Source organism: Muscardinus avellanarius (genome assembly GCF_963383645.1).
Source record: "Muscardinus avellanarius genome assembly, chromosome: 3".
In the NCBI taxonomy this organism is placed as follows: domain Eukaryota; kingdom Metazoa; phylum Chordata; class Mammalia; order Rodentia; family Gliridae; genus Muscardinus; species Muscardinus avellanarius.
Genome location: NC_137788.1, coordinates 129,266,420 through 129,286,842, shown reverse-complemented (window position 1 = coordinate 129,286,842; position 20,423 = coordinate 129,266,420). Strand labels below are relative to the sequence as shown.

General features: G+C 37.8%; 1 protein-coding gene across 1 annotated transcript in view; it reads left to right on the top strand.

Annotated features, from left to right (window-relative positions):
* Positions 1-20,423, top strand: part of HERC1 (HECT and RLD domain containing E3 ubiquitin protein ligase family member 1) — a gene marked incomplete at both ends in the record, with an annotated part of 161,097 nt that overhangs the window by 59,403 nt on the left and 81,271 nt on the right. Inside the window, 8 exons of the mRNA XM_080690546.1 lie at positions 5,334-5,602; positions 8,137-8,352; positions 9,052-9,172; positions 9,439-9,676; positions 10,036-10,232; positions 16,987-17,142; positions 17,860-17,966; positions 18,978-19,088. Coding sequence (XP_080546672.1) covers positions 5,334-5,602; positions 8,137-8,352; positions 9,052-9,172; positions 9,439-9,676; positions 10,036-10,232; positions 16,987-17,142; positions 17,860-17,966; positions 18,978-19,088 — 1,415 coding nt within the window. The remainder of the gene's footprint in view (positions 1-5,333; positions 5,603-8,136; positions 8,353-9,051; positions 9,173-9,438; positions 9,677-10,035; positions 10,233-16,986; positions 17,143-17,859; positions 17,967-18,977; positions 19,089-20,423) is intronic.

Here is a 20,423-nt window from a genome sequence, read left to right as displayed (position 1 = left end):
AACGTTAAATTCTAGGACGGGGACCTATAGTCCCAGTTACAGAGGGACAGGAATCATCCTCCTGGTTGAGACAGGAGGGTGATTTGAGCTCAGGAATTCCAGGCCAGCATGGCAATGTAGCAAGAACCATGGCGGGGGGGGGGGGCAAATCTAAATATATGCCATAAATTATGTTAAAAACAGATTGTCGAGCGTGGTGGCGCACACTTGTAATCCCAGCATTTGGGAGGCTGAGACAGGATTGCAGTTCGATGACAGCCTCAGCTACTATTTAGTGAGGTCCTTTGCAACTCAGTGAGAGTTTCAAAATAAAGAATAAAAGAAAAACAGGGCTGGGGGGGGGGTATAGGTTGGAGGTAGAATGCTCCTGGGTTCCATCCTCAGCACCACAAAAAAAAAAAAAAAAAAAAAAAAGATTAAACAAGTGTTACTTTACATCTCAAAGGCAATCTTTAAATTTCAAATTTAAGGTGAAAATTACTTTTTTTAAATTTATTTTACGGTACTGGGGATGGAACCCAGAGGCATTCTTACCTCTTGAGCTACACCCCCAGCTCTATTTTTTATTCTTTATTTTGCAAAAGGGTCTTGCTGAGTTGCAAAGGGCCTCACTAAGAAATAGCCAAGGCTGTCCGTGAACCGCACTCTTCCTGTCTCAGCCTCCAGAATGTTGGGATTGCAAGCGTGCACCACACTCCCGGCTGTGAAAATTACTTCTTATATGTCAGGTGTTGTTATAACAAAAGTATGAACTCAGCCAGGCATTGTTGCATATACCTGTAATCCCAGGACTTGAGAGGCTGAGACAGGAGGAGTGCAGGTTTGAGAGCAGTCTCAGCAACTCAGACCCTGTTTCAAAATAAAAAAGGGTTGGGATGTAGCACTAAAGTAGAATGCACCTGGGTTCAATCTTCAGTACCCTTCCACCCCAAAAAAGTATGAACTCAACCGACAAGGCAGTGAATGCCTGGAATCCTAGTACTTGGGAGGCCGAGACAGAAGAATTACAGGTTTGAGGCCAGCCTCAGTAAATTAGTGAGACCCTGTTTCAGAATAAAAAGGGCTGGGAGTTTAGCTCGGTGGTAGAAAGCCCTGAGTTCGATCTCCACCACTACCCCCCACACACAGTGAAAAATGTACTTATTTTTCATAAAAGCCTATGAAAATTCTTGACAAAATATGGTGGTATCTTGATACTTTAATAAATACTTGAAACGTTTCCTGTAGTGCAGAAAGTATCTTCACAGAAAGACAACAATTGTATGCAGTTTTAGTTTTCATAGTTAAGCTGAAGCTGTGAAGTGAGAAATGGTGGGCTACTAAAGTAACAGTGTAAGAAGCACTCTCAGGAAGCCCTAAGTACTTAATCTTAGATTAAGGGGACTAAGGGCTGAATCCCCTTCCTTAATAGTAAAGTTTTATTTCTAAATGATATTTTGAACATTTGTCAACATGTGTTTCAAAGTTTTAACATTTATAGGTGAAGTGCTATTTTTATTTAGGCATTTCAAATCAGAATATATAAAGAAGAGCAAATGTAAATGTTGTCTCCTGTATGAAATTTCTCCTTTTGTCTTCTGATTTCCGTGTGGTAGTGTATTTACTCCTTTTTGGCCAGTTGAGCCCCAGAAAAAAGAAGAGCTTCAAGCAAGTACATGATGGCATGTTTAATTTTTTTCCCCTTTTAGCTTGCCTACATATTTTATGGTTTATAAAGTATGTATTGTAGCTCTGCCATGTTCATTTTGAAAATTCCATTTTAGAGTCAAAGTAAAAGGACAAGTAAACAATTAAAAAATTCTTGTTGGAATTCATGTTTTCTTCATATATTATGTGAATTAATATTAAGTAAGAATTTGGCCTAGTCTAGATTACTGTAGAGATGCTTTTGATATGCTTTCCAGATGTAATGTTTCTTATATTCAGAAAAAAACAATACAGAATAAAGCAAAGTTACCATATTGTTACAATTTTTAAATTAAAATTATTTCCCATTTTTATACTTTTAAGTTTTTGTATTTCAGAGTATTTATGTGAGACATATTTTAGTGAAAATTATTTTTGTTATCCTTCTGTTTTTCTATGGTGTCTTTCCTGTTGTTTCTTCTATTTTATTCATAGAAATTTTACTAGAGTCATACATTAGATCAATTTATCCACTGAATTAAGGGTTGGCAAGAGGCATCTAGTAGGCCAGGTCTGGCCTTCCATTTATTTTTGCAAAACAGGAACAGAGCCACCATACTCATGTGTTTATTTAAATCTGTGACTGCTTTCACACACCAGCAGGAGAGTTGAATGGTTATGGCAGAGATTTTATGGCCCACAAAGCCTAAAATATTTACTATTTGACCCTTTAAAGAAGAAGTTTGCTGAGCCCTGCTTTAAATTTCAGAGGGTATTTAGCTTTGGGTACGGCCAGCTCTTACATAAAATAGTTTGGTGTACAGGAAGGCAATTCACTATTGGTTGGTTGATTTATTGAAACTATGTATCCAATCAATTGAAATTTCATGGATCATTTATTTGTGAGTTGATCAATATCAAAAGTATATTAAACTATCTTCTGTAAAATTAAGAAATTAAGCTGGGCATGGTAGTATGTGCCTGTAACCCTAGTACTTGGGAGGCTGAGAGATGAGGATCACAGGTTTGCAGCCAGCCTAAGCAAAACCCTTTTTCAAAATAAAAAATAAAATAGGGCTGAGTGTGTACCTCTGAGGTAAGATTCCCCTGTGTTCAACCAGTACAAAACACACACACATACACTCACTCACTCACTCACTCACTCACACTCTCTGGTGTTATTAATTTGACAGATAAGTTTGTCTGAGCCTGAGTTTCTTTAACTGATGAAATTGGATTAGATAATCTTTAAGGTTTCTTTTCCTTTTGTGTTTCTAATACTAGCTCATTGCACTTTATTTTATAAAGTAACTTATAAATACCAGAAAACAAAATAACCTTTTATTCTGCAGTTTCTTATTGAACAAAGCAAGTTCAATGTAAAGAGCCAAAAACTGTCATTTGTAAATTAAGGCTAAATATATCTTCTGAATTTGGGATGCTTAAGGAAATGAAAAATGAATATTCTATTTTTTTTTACTAACTCTGGCTTTTTAAACTAGTTTTTAATTTAATATATTCATCTGTGACATTAATTTTGGATTTTATTTTCTATGTTATGCAAAAGATTACTTACCTGTACATATAATTTGAGAAAAATTTCAGATTGGTTGTTATTTTTTATGTTTAGTAAAACTGAAAATTAAACAGTTTAATATAAGAATTTTTGCTAAAACATGGAAGGCAGTTAACCAAATGTTCTTTGCCATTCTAAATTATTATATAAATATATATATATATTTACTTTTTTTTTTTTTTGCAGTACTGGGATGGAACCCAAGGGTATTCTACCTCTGAGCTATACCCCCAGCCTTATTTTTTATTCTTTATTTTGAAATGGTCTCATTGAGTTGCCAAGAGCCTCACTAAGTAGCTGAGGCTGTCTGTGATCTTCCTGTTTCAGCCTCCCAAATGCTGGGATTACAAGTGTTTGCCACCATACCCAGCTTTAATAGTTACCTTGTAAATATTAGCTTCCTGCTAGGAAGTTTTGTGCCTTTTTTTCAAAGTCTTAAAATTTAACTGATACAATAGAATAATTTAAAAATAAGATTAAATGTTAAATATTTTGTTAGGTTTTTTTTCCCCTGTGGGCATTAGTGTTTAAGTAGTCACCTTTCCTAGCATTTCTGTGGTAACAAATACAATTTTTGTCATGCATATTTTGCTCTGTGCTTAAAATGCATTCCTAATGGAGAAATTTAGTATATGCATGAGAGGGTATTATATTAGCAGTTAAATAAATGAAAGATGACTATAGTAATTTAGAGGACTGTTAGCAACATTATATTTAATGAAAAAGTATACCTCCAAAAGATTTACATAACATGATTGTCTCAATATAAAGTAAAAGGCAACTGAAATTAAGCATTATCCGCCTTAGGAGTACATATAGAATAAAACTCAACAACAATAAACTCAAGAGAATGATAAATCTAGGCTTTAAATAATAAAACCTTAGGTAGAAGGAGATGGGAAGAGATGGATTAGAAGAAAATCAGATACACATTAGTTTTCTAGTTTATATTCTTCACACACACACACACACACACACACACACACACACACACACACGTGGATCATGCATGGACACGATGAGAGTATATCATTAACCAAGGATTATTATTAATTAAATTTATGTATCTGAGATTGATTAAAGACACAAGTGGCAATAATTGGGTATGCATACACACATTTATTTGCTTACTAGTTTTCTTAAAGCTAATCTTGTCATATGACTTGGGCAGTTTCTCTTGTATTCAAACATGTTAGCATTCTAATGTCTAATGTAAAGATCCTGGCTCTGGGAATGGTGGGCATGCCTATCATCTCATTGCTTCAGATGCTGAGTCGGGAGGATCGCAGGTTCAAAGTCAGTCCCAGTAATGTAGCAAGATTCTCATGACCAAGGGAGATCCTGTTTCAAATAAAAAATAAATAAATAAAAAGGGTTGAGGATTTATCTCTGAGATAGAATATCCCTGGGTTCAATCCCCAGCCTCACACACACAAAATACTCATTGGCAAAGCTCATGATATTATTATATTTAGCAACTATGATGCCACTTGGTAATTTTATAGTAAATCTCGCATATTCTTGTTTGTGAAACTTTGCTTCCTGCAGAGGAGTTTCACAGTCCGTAGTAGATAGGCACATGAACAGTCAGTGAGAGAGTTCCTTAAAAATCCAAAGGGTGATGTTTATGTTTCCTTTTTGTGTAAGTTTACTTGCCCTTCTATATTCAGTGTTCCATTGCAGATATGTAGACTTTTATGCAGTCTTAACTTACCTTTTGCAATGACAATGTTAATTAGACAAAACCCTGTTTTGAATAGACCTCATCAGCAGTGCCTAGTTCCTTTTTGTTCATAAATAATGATGTGGTTTAATACTGCAGAGCTTTTAAGTTCAGCATTTTGAGAGCAGTTTCTGCCTTTCTTTTTCTTGTGGCAGTGTGTTGCTAAATGGCTTTCAGAGACACTGGTCCATCAACAGGGCTTTCTCTTTATTTTCTTACATTGCTCTCATTTTTGTTTATTTTTTATCAAAGCATTTTGCTCAGATTCACTTAATGCATGCATGTATTCAAACATGAGTATGCATTTCTCACCAGTTGGTATGGTAGCAGTGTTCAGCCCTCATTTAGTTTCAGAATGTATGTTCTACTTAACTGCCATTTATGCCTATTTGTTCTGTTTGTTTATAGGTCCTGTGCATAGTCAATTGGAATTGCTGAGTGATTCTTGGGCTCGCCTGAAGCATAGCAGAGACTGGTTACACAACTCCTCTTACTCCTTTGAGTCTGATTTTGACCTTACCAAATCTTTGGGAGTTCACACATTGATTGAAAATGTTGTAAGCTTTGTGAGTGGAGATGTGGGGAATGCCCCGGGTTTTAAAGAGCCAGAGGAAAGTATGTCTACAAGTCCCCAGGCGTCCATCATTGCAATGGAACAGCAGCAGTTAAGGGCAGAAGTAAGTCTTTGATACTTATTCTTCAGAGAGAGTCTAGAAACTTAAACTGAACCTCTGAATGTATATTTCTAGGAAATTTTTCCTTCTATTTCTTGCCTGTCTCATTCATTCACCTGAGCTTTTAGACATTCTTTTCTTTTTTTTTTTTTTTTTTTTTTGGTGGTACTGGGGTTCCTGGAAGCCCTTCTATCTCCGGGCTACACTCCCAGACCTATTTTTACATTTTTATTTGGAAATAGGGTCTCCTAAGCCAGCGCGCGCGGCTAGCTTCGAACCTGCGCGATCCTCCTGTCTCTGCCTCCCAAGCGCGGGGATTACAAGCGTGCGCCACCACGCCCGGCAGACATTCTTTTCTTAACTAAAATAGCCAGTATTTTGTTTGAATAGGACAAAGGTATATTTTTAATTGTTTTCTTATACAGCAAGATACTCTAATCATAAGTCTTCCTTGGTCTCTTAGAAACTAGGGTTAACTTGGCTAGTGGCCTTAAGAATCTACTACTCAAAGCCTCCATTTTTTACTTGTTTCAATTGAAACCAAATATTTAAGCCAGGTATGGTGGCGCACGCTTGTAATCCCAGCATTCGGGAGGCTGAGACGGCAGGATTGCGGGTTTGCAGACAGCCTCAGCTACTTAGTGAGGCCCTCTGCAACTCATGTGAATGCAACTTAGTGAGACCCTGTTTCAAAATAAAGAATAAAAAATAGGGCTGGGGAGGTAGAATGCCCCTGGGTTTCATCCCCAGTACTGTGAATTAAAAAAAAAAAAAAACTAGATATTTAGATTTATAACCTCATAGTAATAATTGCTACAGTCATGACCCACTGATAGGTGGTAAAATTAGTGAGCAAAATTTTGAGACATAGAATGTTTGCATAGCCATAAAGAATCCCCCAAATATTTATTAATATTGTGGTTTTAACTTATCTACAAATTCTTTGATATTTCTCCATCAAGTAGATAGAGATTAATTCTGTCCTCCCTCTACTGCTTTGAGGGTGGGCTTGATTTAGTGCCTTTCTTCTAAAAGAGTATGGTGAAGGAAGAAAAAAGTAATTTTATATTGTAGAAACCTGACAGCTATCAACTAAGTAATCAAAATTAATATAGCTATTAATAAGTCATGCTGATATCATATACTTTTAATATAATATAAGAACACTTTAATCCCCAAACCCCTAACTCCATTCTAATAACGACGGAAAAAAAAATCTGAGAAACCTAATTTTAGGGCCTTTTTTTTTTTCCCAGAACTGGGGATTGAACTCAGGGGCATTCTACCTCCAAGCTATACCCCTAGCCCTATTTTTTTTCTCTGTTTTGAAACAGGTTCTCACTAAGTTGTGGAGGGCCTCATAAGTAGCTGAGGCTGGCTGTGAACCGGTTATCCTCCTTTCTCAGCCTCCCAAATACTGGGATTACAAGTATATGCCACCACACCCAGCTAAGGGCCATTCTGTAAGACACATGAACAGCACTTCCAAAGTGTCATATTCATGAAAATAAGACTGACTAATGGGGGTCACAGACTAATGGAGTCATAAGATGATGCAAAAACTTAAGTGCAATGTGATATTCTGGAACAGAAAGGGGACTTTATGGGGAAACTGAAATCTAAATAAAGACTGTGGCTTAGCTAATATATTTGTGCCAATATTAATTTTTTAGTTTTGATAAATGTACAGTGGTTATATAGGGTGTTAGAATTAGGGGAGGCAAGGAGAAGGGTATCCAGGAACTGTCCTTACCACCCTTATAACTCTTCAGAAAACCTAAAATTATCTTAAAATAGAACTTTTTCTTTTTTAAAGAAGAAGGGATAGTCTGGTCAACTGCTATGATTGTTATGCAGTTGTGGGTAGGGAAGGTAAAGGCAGAAGTTCAAGAGGACCACAGAGAAACCATTCAGAAGTACTTCTGAGTATTGAGGTAAAGAATATACAGTCTGTATAACCTTGTCATTACTTTCTGTACTTAAAATAATACTGCCTGATAAATTTGAACTCTTCACGTCTCCATATGAGCTTCACAGTAACTCTGCGAGTAGATTAAATAGGGTTCTTGTTAGTCTCATTTTACACTTGAAGAAGCTAGGACTCAAAAAATGAAGTGACTTCCCCAAATCTTCTCTACACAGAAGAGAGGGGCCTTAATACCGTGTCTCCTACATTGAACTCTACTACTTTAGGGGTTGGTGGTGTAGCTCAGAGGTAGGGCACAGGCTTGGGCAAACCCCTGTGTCTAACTCCCAAGGACCAAAACACAAACAATAAGAAAAACCCCAAATCTCTTATTCTTCGTACTGTACTGTGTAGCCTCTTTTATACGGTGAAGGATGCTTAAAGTTTTTTTTTTTCTTTAGCAATATCCTGATTAAAAACGAGTAAGAATAATTAAACAAATGTTTAACATAATAGATACCTAGGAAATGTCAGAATTTTCTTTGTGCTAGATAACATGTCGTCTGTTGCAAACAGAATTCTGTTATGTCTGAGTCAGTGAAGGTCTCTGAAGTATGTCTCTCTCCCCAAGCTTCGTTTGGAGGCACTTCACCAGATCCTCGTTCTGTTGTCTGGGATGGAGGAAAAAAGCAGCGTCTCCCTGGTAGGAAGCAGATCGAGCTCGAGTTTTCAGTCTTCCACACTGCTCACGTCTGTGAGATTGCAGTTTTTAGCAGGGTGTTTTGGTTTGGGCACTGTTGGACACACAGGAGCCAAAGGAGAGAGTGGCCGATTGCACCACTATCAGGTAGGTGACATCTTGTACTACATCAGATTTTAACTCTCTTCTCACGAAGCCAATTTAGTCATGTGAAACTTTGTGGTATTTATGGTTGAGATTTAAATATCTCATTGGTTAAGTTTTCTAAGTAGTATAGTTGGGATTAAATGACACATAATAAATACTATAGTACTTTTGGATTCTTCAAAAAGTACTCAGTTTTTAAAAATTCTTATCCGGATCCAGTAAAGCTAGATCTAAGTTGAGATAGAGATTGGAGTTTGGGAAGACGGGTTTTAAAAGTTTTCATCCTAGATTGAATTATATTACCTAGTTTCTCTCATTTCTTTAATAATTTATTAAGAGTATTATCTTTTGTGTCCGTATTTAGAAGGGAAACATTGTTTTGTGAGAAAGGAGAGGAATATACAGAATAAAGAATTATAAAGCCAGGTGTGGTGGTAGGAATACAGCTCATTGGTAGAGTGTCCCTGTGTTCAGTTCTCTTTCTCTCTCTCTCTCTCACACACACACACGCACACACACACGCACATGCGCGGAATCAAGCATTTAAAATTAGATTTATTACAAATCTTTTATATACTGAAATAGAGCAAATAAAACTACTTCAGGGTTCTAGTATAAAATAGGGTTAAAGTGTTAACTTGTTGTTGTAAAGAAATATTGTTGCAAGTATAAAAAAGTAAATCTTGGTCTATAATTCAGGATGGGATCAGAGCAGCTAAGAGAAATATTCAGATTGAAATCCAGGTTGCTGTACATAAGATTTATCAACAGTTGTCTGCTACACTGGAAAGAGCCTTGCAAGCAAATAAGCATCACATTGGTGAGTAACTGTTTCTGCAAATACAAGATGCAGGATATTTTGGCCTGAGATTATTGTAGGTAGTTATGTTTTATATTTTATATTTAACATTATAGAGTGACATTAAAATCAGTACTTGAAAATGTAATAATATTTCATCCTACTATTTATGTCTTAGAAAAACTCATTTATTAAATGTTTTGTTTGTTTACTTCAAGGAAGATTCTCAATTCTTCTCTCCCTCTCTCCTCCTCTCTCTCTCTTTCTCTCTCTCTCTTTTTTTTTAGAAGCCCAGCAGCGTCTCCTTTTGGTTACAGTTTTTGCCCTGAGTGTTCATTATCAACCAGTGGATGTTTCTTTGGCAATTTCCACTGGTCTGCTAAATGTATTGTCACAGTTATGTGGCACAGACACCATGTTAGGACAGCCCCTGCAGTTGTTGCCAAAGACAGGTGTTTCCCAGCTGAGTACAGCTTTGAAAGTGGCCAGTACGAGGTTGCTCCAGATTCTAGCTATCACTACAGGGTAAGTGTCATATATGTTTTGATAGAACTCTCTGGGGCCTGGTCTTTACACATTTTCCATAGTGTTCATTCGTGTGTGCGTGCGTGTGTGTGTTGTGCTGTGTGTTTTGTTTTGTACTGGAGGTTGAACCTAGGAACATTCTAACTCTGATCTATACTCCAGCCCATTTTTATTTTTTATCTTGAAACAAATTCTCACTATGTTACTGAGGGCCTTGCTACGTTTCTGAAACTGGCTTTGAACCTGCCATCCTCCTCCTGTCTCACCAAACCAAGTACTGGAATTATAGGCATGTGCCACCATACCCAGCTCTTGTCTCTGTTCTTACCACTTATTTTTCTTCCTTTTCTTTCACATAGAACCTACGCTGATAAACTGAGCCCCAAAGTAGTTCAATCCTTGTTGGATCTACTTTGTAGTCAGTTGAAGAATTTATTGTCCCAAACTGGTGTGCTACTTATGGCCTCTTTTGGAGAAGGAGAAAGAGAAGAAGGTGACGAAGAAGAAGGAAAAAAAGTTGACTCCAGTGGAGAAACTGAGAAGAAAGATTTCAGAGGTATCATAAGCCCTTTTCCCTATCATTACTTATAAACAGCTGTTGAATCCTCTTTATATGTGTGTGTGATAAGAATGTAGACTTCTAGCTGGGCGTGGTAGCACATGTTTGTAATCCCAGCATTTGGGAGGCTGAGACAGGAGGATCACGGTTTGCAGCTACTACTTAGTGAGGTCCTTTGCAACTCAGTGAGACCTTGTTTCAAAATAAAGAATAAAAAAAATAGGGCTGGGGATATAGCTTGGGGGGAAATCTGCCCCTGGGTTCTATTCCCAGTACTGGGAAAAAAAAAAAAAAAAAAAAAAAAAAACCACTATTTGAGCCAGGAAGGATGGTGCACAACTATAATCCGTGTACTTTGAAGGATGAGACAGAAGGATTGCAGATTTGCGGCCAACCTCAGCAATTTGTGAGCCTCTCCGTAACCTAGTGAGACCCTGTGTCAAAATAAATAATAAAAAATAGGGCTGAGGGTGTAGCTTGGAGGAAGAATGCCCCTGGGTTCCGTCCCCAGTACTGAAAAAAGAATGTAGGCTTCTTTCCATTGTGAGGCTCAAAGGATTTTTATTTGTTCATTTTAAAACCCCTTTTCTTTCCAAATATGCATTATTTATTTTTATTTATTCATTTGTTTGTTTATTTTGCGGTACTGGGGATAGACCCCAGGGGCATTCTACCTCTGAGCTACAACCCCAGCCCTGTTTTTTATTCTTTTATTCTTTTTTTTATTATTATTATTGTGGGGGGGGTGGAACCCAGGGGCATTCTGCCTCCAAGCTACACCCCCAGCCCTGTTTTTTATTCTTTATTTTTGAAACCTGGTCTCATTAAGTTGCGGAGGGTGAAGGAGGGATTTCCCCAGGGACCTCTATCAAGAGAGAAGGTTGCATAGAAGGGCTGGCTTTTGAACTGAATCTCAAAAGAGATATAGTTGTAGGGATAAGTTCGAAGTAAGATAGTTGGGTACCCAGGCCCAGCTAGTACTTTTTGTATTCTTCGAATTAATGTCATAAAAATACTTGCTAAGCATTAAATAAAGAAGAGGCAGAGGCAGGATGTTCTGTGAAGAAAATATGGAGGGATTTCTAGTTTCATTGTCCTTTATTTGCCCCCAGTAATTTAATGTTTTTTTTTTTTGAAACAGGATCTTGTTAGGTTCAGAGTCTCATTACTGTGTGTATGTGTGTGTGCCTGTGTGTGTTTTACTGGGATTGAATCAGGGGCATTCTACCTCCGAGCTTACATAACTCTGACCCCAATTTTTTGTGTGTTTGTGGGGGGTACTGGGGATGGAAACAAGGGGCATTGTGTACCTCTGAGCTACAGACTCAGCGCTATTTTTCAGTTTCTTTATTTTTGAAACAGGGTCTCACTAAGTAACTGAGGCTGGCTGTGAACCCAGTGCCTTCTGTTTAGCCTCCCAAGTACTGGGATTACAAGCCTGTGCCACCTTACCAGCTTGTAATTTAGTTTTGTTACTAACTTTCATACCCATCTCAGTGAAATAAAGTTCTCCTGTTAGCTGGATACACTTTCCTATGAAGGTGGTTCTTTATATTGTCACCACAGCTTATTCTTTGGCAGGGGTCTCCCATTTATCACAAGTGACTTGTCTCTGTATTTCTTAATTCTGCATGCCAGAATCTCCTTGAAAGTTAGCATTGTATGTACTTATCTTCTTTTTTTTTTTTTTTATTTTTTTTTTTTTATTTTTTAAATTTATTTATTTATTTTTATTGGTGCACTGTATTCATATATCACAGTGGGATACAAACTTTTGTAGACATACATGCACACATCGCCCAGTCAGCCCCCACCTGATCCCCACCCCGTTCCCTCCCCATCCCTCCTTCCCATGCTTGGCTTAGTGGTTGACATCTAGTATTATAGCAATTTATCCAAAATTAAAAATGATAATTTCACATAACAGTTTCATTTGTCTGATACCAAGCTTTTGATGACTTAAAGATAACATTTCAATATTTCTTTTTGCTTTCTTTCTTACCAGAGAATATTTCTTTTCTATTTTTTTTAGGTGAAACTATCCTATATTTATATATTTAATTTTCAGAAAAAAATCTATCCTAATATGGAATATGGACTCTAGATACCCAAAACGATCTTGAAAAAGAACAAAGCTAGAAGATATATATTTTCTGATTTCAAACCATATAAAGCTACAATAATTGAAACAGTGTAGTACTGTTCTAAAGGCAGATATATAAACCATTGGAGTTAAATAAAAGCCTAGAGCTAAATTCTTCCCTATATTGTCAAGTTATTTTTGACAAGGTTTCCATTAACATTTGGTGGTGGAAATAATAATCTTTTAACTAAATATTGTTGAAAAATAATAATTACATGGAAAAGAATAAAATTGGACCCTTACCTAATCCCATATACAAATATTAACTCAAAATAGATAAAAGACCTAAATATAAATGTTAAGACTATACACTTTTAGAAGAAAATCTGGGTCATAAAACCTCACAACATTGAAATTGGCAGTGATTTCTTGGATATGATTTCAATGGCACAGGCAACAGAAGAGTATACAAACTCCCTAAAAAAATAAAAAATATTGTATATCCAAAGACAATGTAACATTTCAATATTTCTTTTTGCTTTCTTTCTTACCAGAGAATATTTTTTTCTATTTTTTAGGTGAAAATATCATATATTTATATATTTATTTTTCAGAAAAAAATCTATCCTAATATGGAATATAGACTCTAGGTACCAAAAATGATCTTGAAAAAGAACAAAGCTAGAAGATATATATTTTCTGATTTCAAACCATATAAAGCTACAATAATTGAAACAGTGTAGTACTATTCTAAAGGCAGATATATAAACCCTTGGAGTTAAATAAAAGCCTAGAGCTAAATTCTTCCCTATATTGTCAAGTTATTTTTGACAAGGTTTCCACGAACATTTGGTGGTGGAAATGATAATCTTTTAACTAAATATTGTTAAAATAATAATTACATGGAAAAGAATAAAATTGGACCCTTACCTAATCCCATATACAAATATTAACTCAAAATAGATAATAGACCTAAATACAAATCTTAAGACTATAAACTTTTAGGAGAAAATCTGGGTCATAAAACCTCACGACATTGAAATTGACAGTGATTTCTTGGTTATGATTTCAATGACACAGGCAACAGAGGAGTATACAGACTCCCTAAAAAATAAAAAAATAAAAAAAATTGTATATCCAAAGACAATGTAAACAGAGTTAACAGTTACTAATAGAATGGGATAAAATATTTCCAATTGCTATATCTGAAGGTATATTAATATTCCAACTAGAAATCCTAAAAATTAACAACAATAAAGGCAAACAATACCATTTAGAGATAGGTAACAGACTAACATAAATAATGAATCTCCACAGATAACCAATCTTAATTGTCTGTTGGATGGAAACTCTTGTTTCTCTGGTTCTGGTGTGTGTTACCTATTTCTTCTTTGTAGTTAATCTCTTTGAGTATTTTCTGTAGCGCTGGTTTTGAAGACATAAATTCCTTCAGTTTCTGTTTGTCATGGAAGCTTCTTATTTTTCCATCTAATTTGATAGAAAGTTTTGCTGGGTAGGAAATTTTTGGCTGGAAGTTGTTTTCTTTCAAAATTGGGAATATGTTACTCCAAGCCCTTCTGGCTCTCATGACTTGGTTTGGGAAGTCTGGACTGATTCTAATTGGTTTGCCTCTGAATGTCACTTGGCCCTTTGTTTTTGTTGCCTTTAAGATTCTCTGCTTGGCTTCCACATTGGTCATTTTGACAATTATGTGGCGTGGGAATCCTCTTCTCCGATCCTGTCTAAAGGGAGTTCTATAAGTTTCCTGGACCTTTGTATCAACCTCTTGCTCTATGTCTGGAAAATTTTCTGCTATTACTTCTTTGAAGAGATTGTTGATCCCTTTGGTTTCACTTTCTTTTCCCTCCTCTATTCCAATTATTCTTAGGTTAGCTCTCTTAAAATGGGCCCATATTTCTTCAATATCAGATTCCTGCTGTTGGATATTTTTTTCTAGATTAGAAACTATGAGTTCATTTTTGGATTGCTCATCTTCTAAGAGTGAGATTCTGTTCTCCATGTGTTCTAATCGGTTGTTTGTGCTTTGAATTGAGGCCTTTACTTCATTAATTGCATCCTTTATCTCTTTTTGGCTCTCTCTGAGTTCTTTTCGAAGCACCTCTATTATTTCTACAGTTATTTTCCTGATTTGATCTTCTAGAAATCTCTGATTTTCTGTTTTATCGGGTTCTGATGTTGTGGGGTTGTGGGCATTCATTGCTCCAGTATTATTCCTCTTTCCCATGATTTCGGAAGTTTGTGCCTTCTCTGGGTTCTTCCCTTGGGTCACTATGACTTCCCTTAAGGTGTTCTGGATCTCGAGTCAGTAGTATCTCGGACCCCACTACTCCTTTACTGGGTTTTATCACAGAGTCTTCGACCCAGAGAGTCGATAGAGGCTGCTTTAGACTGTGGGGGGTGCCAGGTTGCACGTTCTCCTATGGTGTGATATCTCTGCCACCGCCCCTCCCCCACTGGGTCAAGTCCCAGGGAGTACAGTACTGGGACTTCTCGTCTGGGGCCCGCAATTTGACTCACTGTTCTTGAGTACGCAGATGTAGCTGTACTGGCCTCGCTGAATTCGCTGCTGCTGCCGCCGGTAGCAATATGGCGCCGCTGCTACGCCCTCGGCTATGGGGCTGGCGTTTTTCTTCTTGATTTTGATTTCTACTCTGAATCCCTGCAGCGTGTGCTGAGCTCGGCCACTGGGAGCTTTAGATGCTCTCTGCGCGGAGAAATCCCGCCTAGCTGTTCCGCAGTGGCTCACCTCGGCTTGCTGTAGCCGTCCTGTGAATTCGCCGGTTCCTCCAGCAGTATGGCGCTGCTGCCGCGTCTGCCGCGTCCTCGGGCGCGAGGCCGGTGTATCTCCTCTGTGGCTCTGTTCTCAGTCCGCTTTCTCTCTGGAGCCTGGTGATTTTTTGTTTCACTGGTGATGGTGTTTTCTGGCTATGAAAGGCGCTGATTTTGTGGTAATGGAGGTTTGTTGTTAGCGGGGCTCTTAAGCCCCGCTTTTCTCGGTCGCCATCTTCCCGGAAGTCTGTACTTATCTTCTTATTACAATTAATTTTTCCTTCCAATTCTCCCCCCCACTTTTTTTTTTTTTTTTTTTTTTTGCATCCCAGGGCATTCTACCTCCAAGCTACATCCCTAGCCCCTTTTTATATTTTGTTTTCAAACAGGATCTTGCTAGGTTGCTGAGAATCTCACTATGTTGTTGAGGCTGTTCTAGAACCTGTAATTCTCCTGTCTCAGACTCCCACGTACTGGAACTATAGCTGTGTACCACCATGCCTGGCTTAATTTTCTATGTTTTATTACATTTCTTTCTGGGGATTGACATGCTAGGGAGATGCATCACTGACAGACTTCTGGTCCTGGCTCTGCATGGAACTTTGCCAGGCTAAGGAAGTGAAAAGAGATGTGTGATAAGGGAAGGTGGATGTTATAGGAAGAACAGGTAGTTCTGTGTGGGGCTTAAGGTGGAGAAACAGTGAGAGGATGATGAGGGAGAGGCTCGGGCTGATGCTGATGGGAAACCAAGAAGAGGAGTTGTCAGGGCAAGATTGTGCGCCCGCAGACAAACCAGACTTGGGTCTAGAAATGTGTTTCTTTGTAGAATCTGAGAACACAAAATCTTTTTTGGATATGTGATACCTAATTTGGTCAGAGGAAGGTATTAGGAACTTTTCTTTTGAAAGTGTAAAAAGCATAAATTTTCTTCCTAATCAAATATGCACACATGTAGACTTTTTTATAGGAGTTCACAGACCATCCTCGAAATTCTGTCTGCTATAACTGGACTTTGGTAGGGAAGCATTGCTTTTTAGAATAGCAGTTTTTAAAAAAATGGACAACTGGGTGTGGTGGCACCTGCCTGTAATCCTGATACTTGGGAGGCTGAGACAGGAGGATCACAGGGTCAAGGCCAGCCTCAGCAACTTAGTGAGGCCCTATTTCAAAATAAATAAAATATGTTTGGGGGTATAGCTTTAGAGGTCTACTGCACCCTGGGTTCAGTCCCCAGTACCACAAAAAGGGGAGGAGCAAACAAGTATATATACATTCTAATATGCTCTTTTTGTGTGCTGATATAAAAATATTTCATTTGCCCCTCTCCCGTGTGTGTGTGTGTGTGTGTGTGTGTGTGTGTGTGTGTGTGTGTTTTACTGGGAATTGAACCCAGGAACATTCTACTTCCGAGTTATACCCCAGTCCTATTATTTATTTATTTATTTATTTATTTATTTATTTATTGGTGGTACTGGGGGTGGAACCCAGAGGCTTTCTACCTCCGGGCTACACTCCCAGACCTATTTTATATTTTATTTGGAAATAGGGTCTCACTAAGTTGCGGAGAGCCTCACTAAGTAGCTGAGGCTGGCTTCGAACCTGCGTGATCCTCCTGTCTCAGCCTCCCAACGCGCGGATTACAAGTGTGCGCCACCAGGCCTGGCCCTATTATTTTTTTCAAATCAGGGTCTCACCAAGTGGCTAAGGATGGCTGCAAACCTGAATCCTCCTGCCTCCGCCTCTTTCCTTTTCCCATTCTGTTCTGTACATTTTCAAAAGCCAGTGACTTACAGAAAATCTAAATTGTCAATTAGATTTGTAAATATTATTTCCTGTTGGCTTTTGGTCAGAGTGTAAACTTGTCCCTTCACTCCTTAGCTGCTCTTCGGAAACAACATGCAGCTGAACTCCATCTAGGGGATTTTTTAGTGTTTCTTCGCAGAGTTGTGTCTTCAAAAGCAATTCAATCAAAAATGGCTTCTCCAAAGTGGACAGAGGTGCTTCTAAATATAGCATCCCAGAAGTGTTCTGCAGGTATCTGCCCTTTGATTCTGTTCTACAGTATTTTGATATATCACACATATTTTATTAAGGTAATGCCAGACTTTAACAACAGTGATTTTGAGTTCAAAGCTTTTCTTTCTTATTTTCTAACTATTTAGTAAAAAACAAAAAAACCCCAAAAAAACTGGAGTTTCAAGTGTAAAAATTTATAAATAATAGAGTGATACTGGAGGTCAATGTGGATTTAATCTAGAAAACTTGTTTCTATTTGTTTAAATTATAATACATACTAAAAATGAGAGGAGAACATCTGCTCAATATGATAATTTGGTACAGGTTCTGAACTTCTTGGACTGTCAAGATGCATATTTATTCATTTTTTCCTATCATGAGATGATTTCATTTGCCTTGATTGTGACTGACTTCTGATTGTATGATATCTTTAACAGTCCTAGACAATAAGTGAATTCCTGATTCTTAGCCTTAAAGTCTTATCTATCTACATGGATTTCTGGTAGTATTTTCCTAGACTTTTTAAAATTATGATAAAATGTACACAACACAAAATTTACTTTTTTGACTGTACACACACATACATATATATGGAGAGAGAGATAAAGAGATGAAATGAATGAAGTTCATTCCCTTTATAAGTACCTAGAAGCCTTGGGGATTTTTTTTCAAGAAGTTCATTTTAATTTTGAATTTAAGTCACATTGATAACAAGGAAATGTCTTTCCCCCCTAGGTATTCCTCTAGTTGGTAACTTAAGAACAAGGCTCCTTGCACTTCACGTCCTTGAAGCTGTGCTGCCAGCTTGTGAATCTGGTGTAGAAGATGATCAAATGGCCCAGGTTCCTATTTTTAAAGTTACTGGAAGATATTTCTATATCTGTAATGTCACTTACCCAAAATCTAAACGTATATGCAGTTTTTTCAGATGTAAATGTGTGTTTTATTCATTGCGTAATTTCTAAGATTTCTTTTCAAAGAAGCAGAAAGAGGAATTAAATTATGGGGTGCGAGAAGCAGAGGGATAGAGAGTACTTACAAGTCCAAAAGGAAAGGATAGCTTGTGGAGTTTACTAGGTTTGGGCCTCTAAAGAAAGTAAATTGCAAAGTTGTACAATCTAATTAGAGGTTCATATACACTAAGATACCATAAGAGCAATGGAACCCACTTCCTACTGGGTGAATGATTTTTGTTGTTGTTGTTGTTTTGTTTTTTTGGTGGTACTGGGGTTCCTGGAAGTCCTTCTACCTCCGGGCTACACTCCCAGACCTATTTTTGTATTTTTATTTGGAAACAGGGTCTCTTAAGCCAGAGCTGCTGGCTTCGAACCAGCATGATCCTCCTATCTCTGCCTCCCAAGCGCGGGGATTACAAGCGTGCGCCACCACGCCTGGCAAGGGTGAATGATTTTTCAAAAAAAATTTTTTTAAACCACCAGTAAGGGCTGGGAATGGTGGCACACACTTGTAAGCTCAGCGCTTGGGAGGCCGAGACAGGAGGATAGCACAGGTTCGAAGCCAGCCTCAGCTACTTAGTGAGGCTCTCAGCAACTTAGTGAGACCCTGTTTTCAAATAAAGTATAAAATAGGTCTGGGAGTATAGCCTGGAGGTTGAAAGCCCCTGGGTATCACACACACACACACACACACACACACACACACACACACACACACAATCTAAATAAATAAATAAATAAATAAATAAATAAAACTACCAAAGATAGCTGATAGATGTTGGTATAGTCAAAATTCACATATAACTTAATATCATAGTTATGTGATGTTTATTTTCTAAAAATATTTAAATACTCTTTATAAATAAAATTCATCATCTTTTTTCCTTCTGTAAACAGGTTGTTGAACGCTTATTTTCCCTTCTATCGGATTGTATGTGGGAAACTCCCATTGCTCAGGCCAAACATGCTATTCAGATAAAGGAAAAAGAACAAGAAATAAAATTACAGGTAATCGGTTCTTTCAGAAGGTGTTGTTAGACCACATGTGAGTGTCCTGTCACCTCTCTCTGCATGCAGGGTCCTTGCTCTATCAGGGTACCCCATTTCCTCTTTCTGCATTCTGTGTCTCTGCTGCTTCCTTCTTCAGTTCATAACCATACTGTCTCTCATTCCCACTCTCCCAAATCACATTTTTATTCATGAAATCTTTTTTATCTTGTCTCTTATTTTTAGTACTAAGCTGTCAGAAAAGTAGTCTATACATGTCTGTCATTTCCTAATTTCTCATCTCATCCCTAATGTTTATCTTCCATCTAGGTATAGAAATTAAATGACAAAGGCAAAGTTAGTTGCTATATGCAGTGTAAAGTTGTTTCTTAGTATAAAGTTCTTTCTCAGTATCCACATATAATTGGTTCTAGGTCCCTCTCAATGATGCCAAAATCAGTAGATGCTCTCATACTTATTTCAAATAATGTAGTATTTGAATATAGCCTGTGTCCTCCTATGTACTCTAAATTACCTTTCTAATAGTTAGAATACCTAATACAGTGTAAATGCTATGTAAATATTTGGAAAGACAAGTAAAGAAGCCTGTCTGTATTCAGTACAGATGCAATTTCTCTTCAAAAATATTTTCAATCTGTGGCTGGTTGAATTTCCAGATATAAAACCTGGGATAAGCGGGGTGTGGTGGTGCACACTTTTAATCCCTGCACTTGGGAGGCTGAGACAGGAGGATCACACAGGTTCGAAGCCAGCCTCAGCTACTTAGTGAGGCTCTCAGCAACTTAGTGAGACCCTGTTTCCAAATAAAGTATAAAATAGGTCTGGGCGCATAGCCCAGAGGTAAAAAGCCCCTGGGTTCCACCCCCAGTACAACAGAAAAATAAGTAATTAAAACCTGGGATATAGAGGGCCTGCCATTTGCTCTTTTATACACATCTCACTTCACCTTCTTTCCAAGCCCTTTTGTTTTCCAAGCACTGTTTTCCCTCTATCTCCATATCCCTTCTGCCAGTCCTTGGTTCCCTCTGGAAGCAAGTCTTCTTTGGTGTCACTTTCATCTTGTCTCCATGTCAGTGTTGGTGTCCTCAGAATTCTGTCCTTAGCTTTAGCAGCAGTCTCACCGATATGCACGACCATTACCTACATGTAGTACCCTCCAAACTGAAGTGTTCGCCCAGCATCTCCCCTGAGATCTCTTCCCTGACAGTTTTGAGTGGTAGTGGCATTATTCCCCTAGCTTTCAGAATCTCAATTCCTGGAAGTTCTAGATGCTTCTGATGTCCTTATCCATAAAGCCCCTATGCTCCACTGATATTACCTTCTAAATAGCTATGG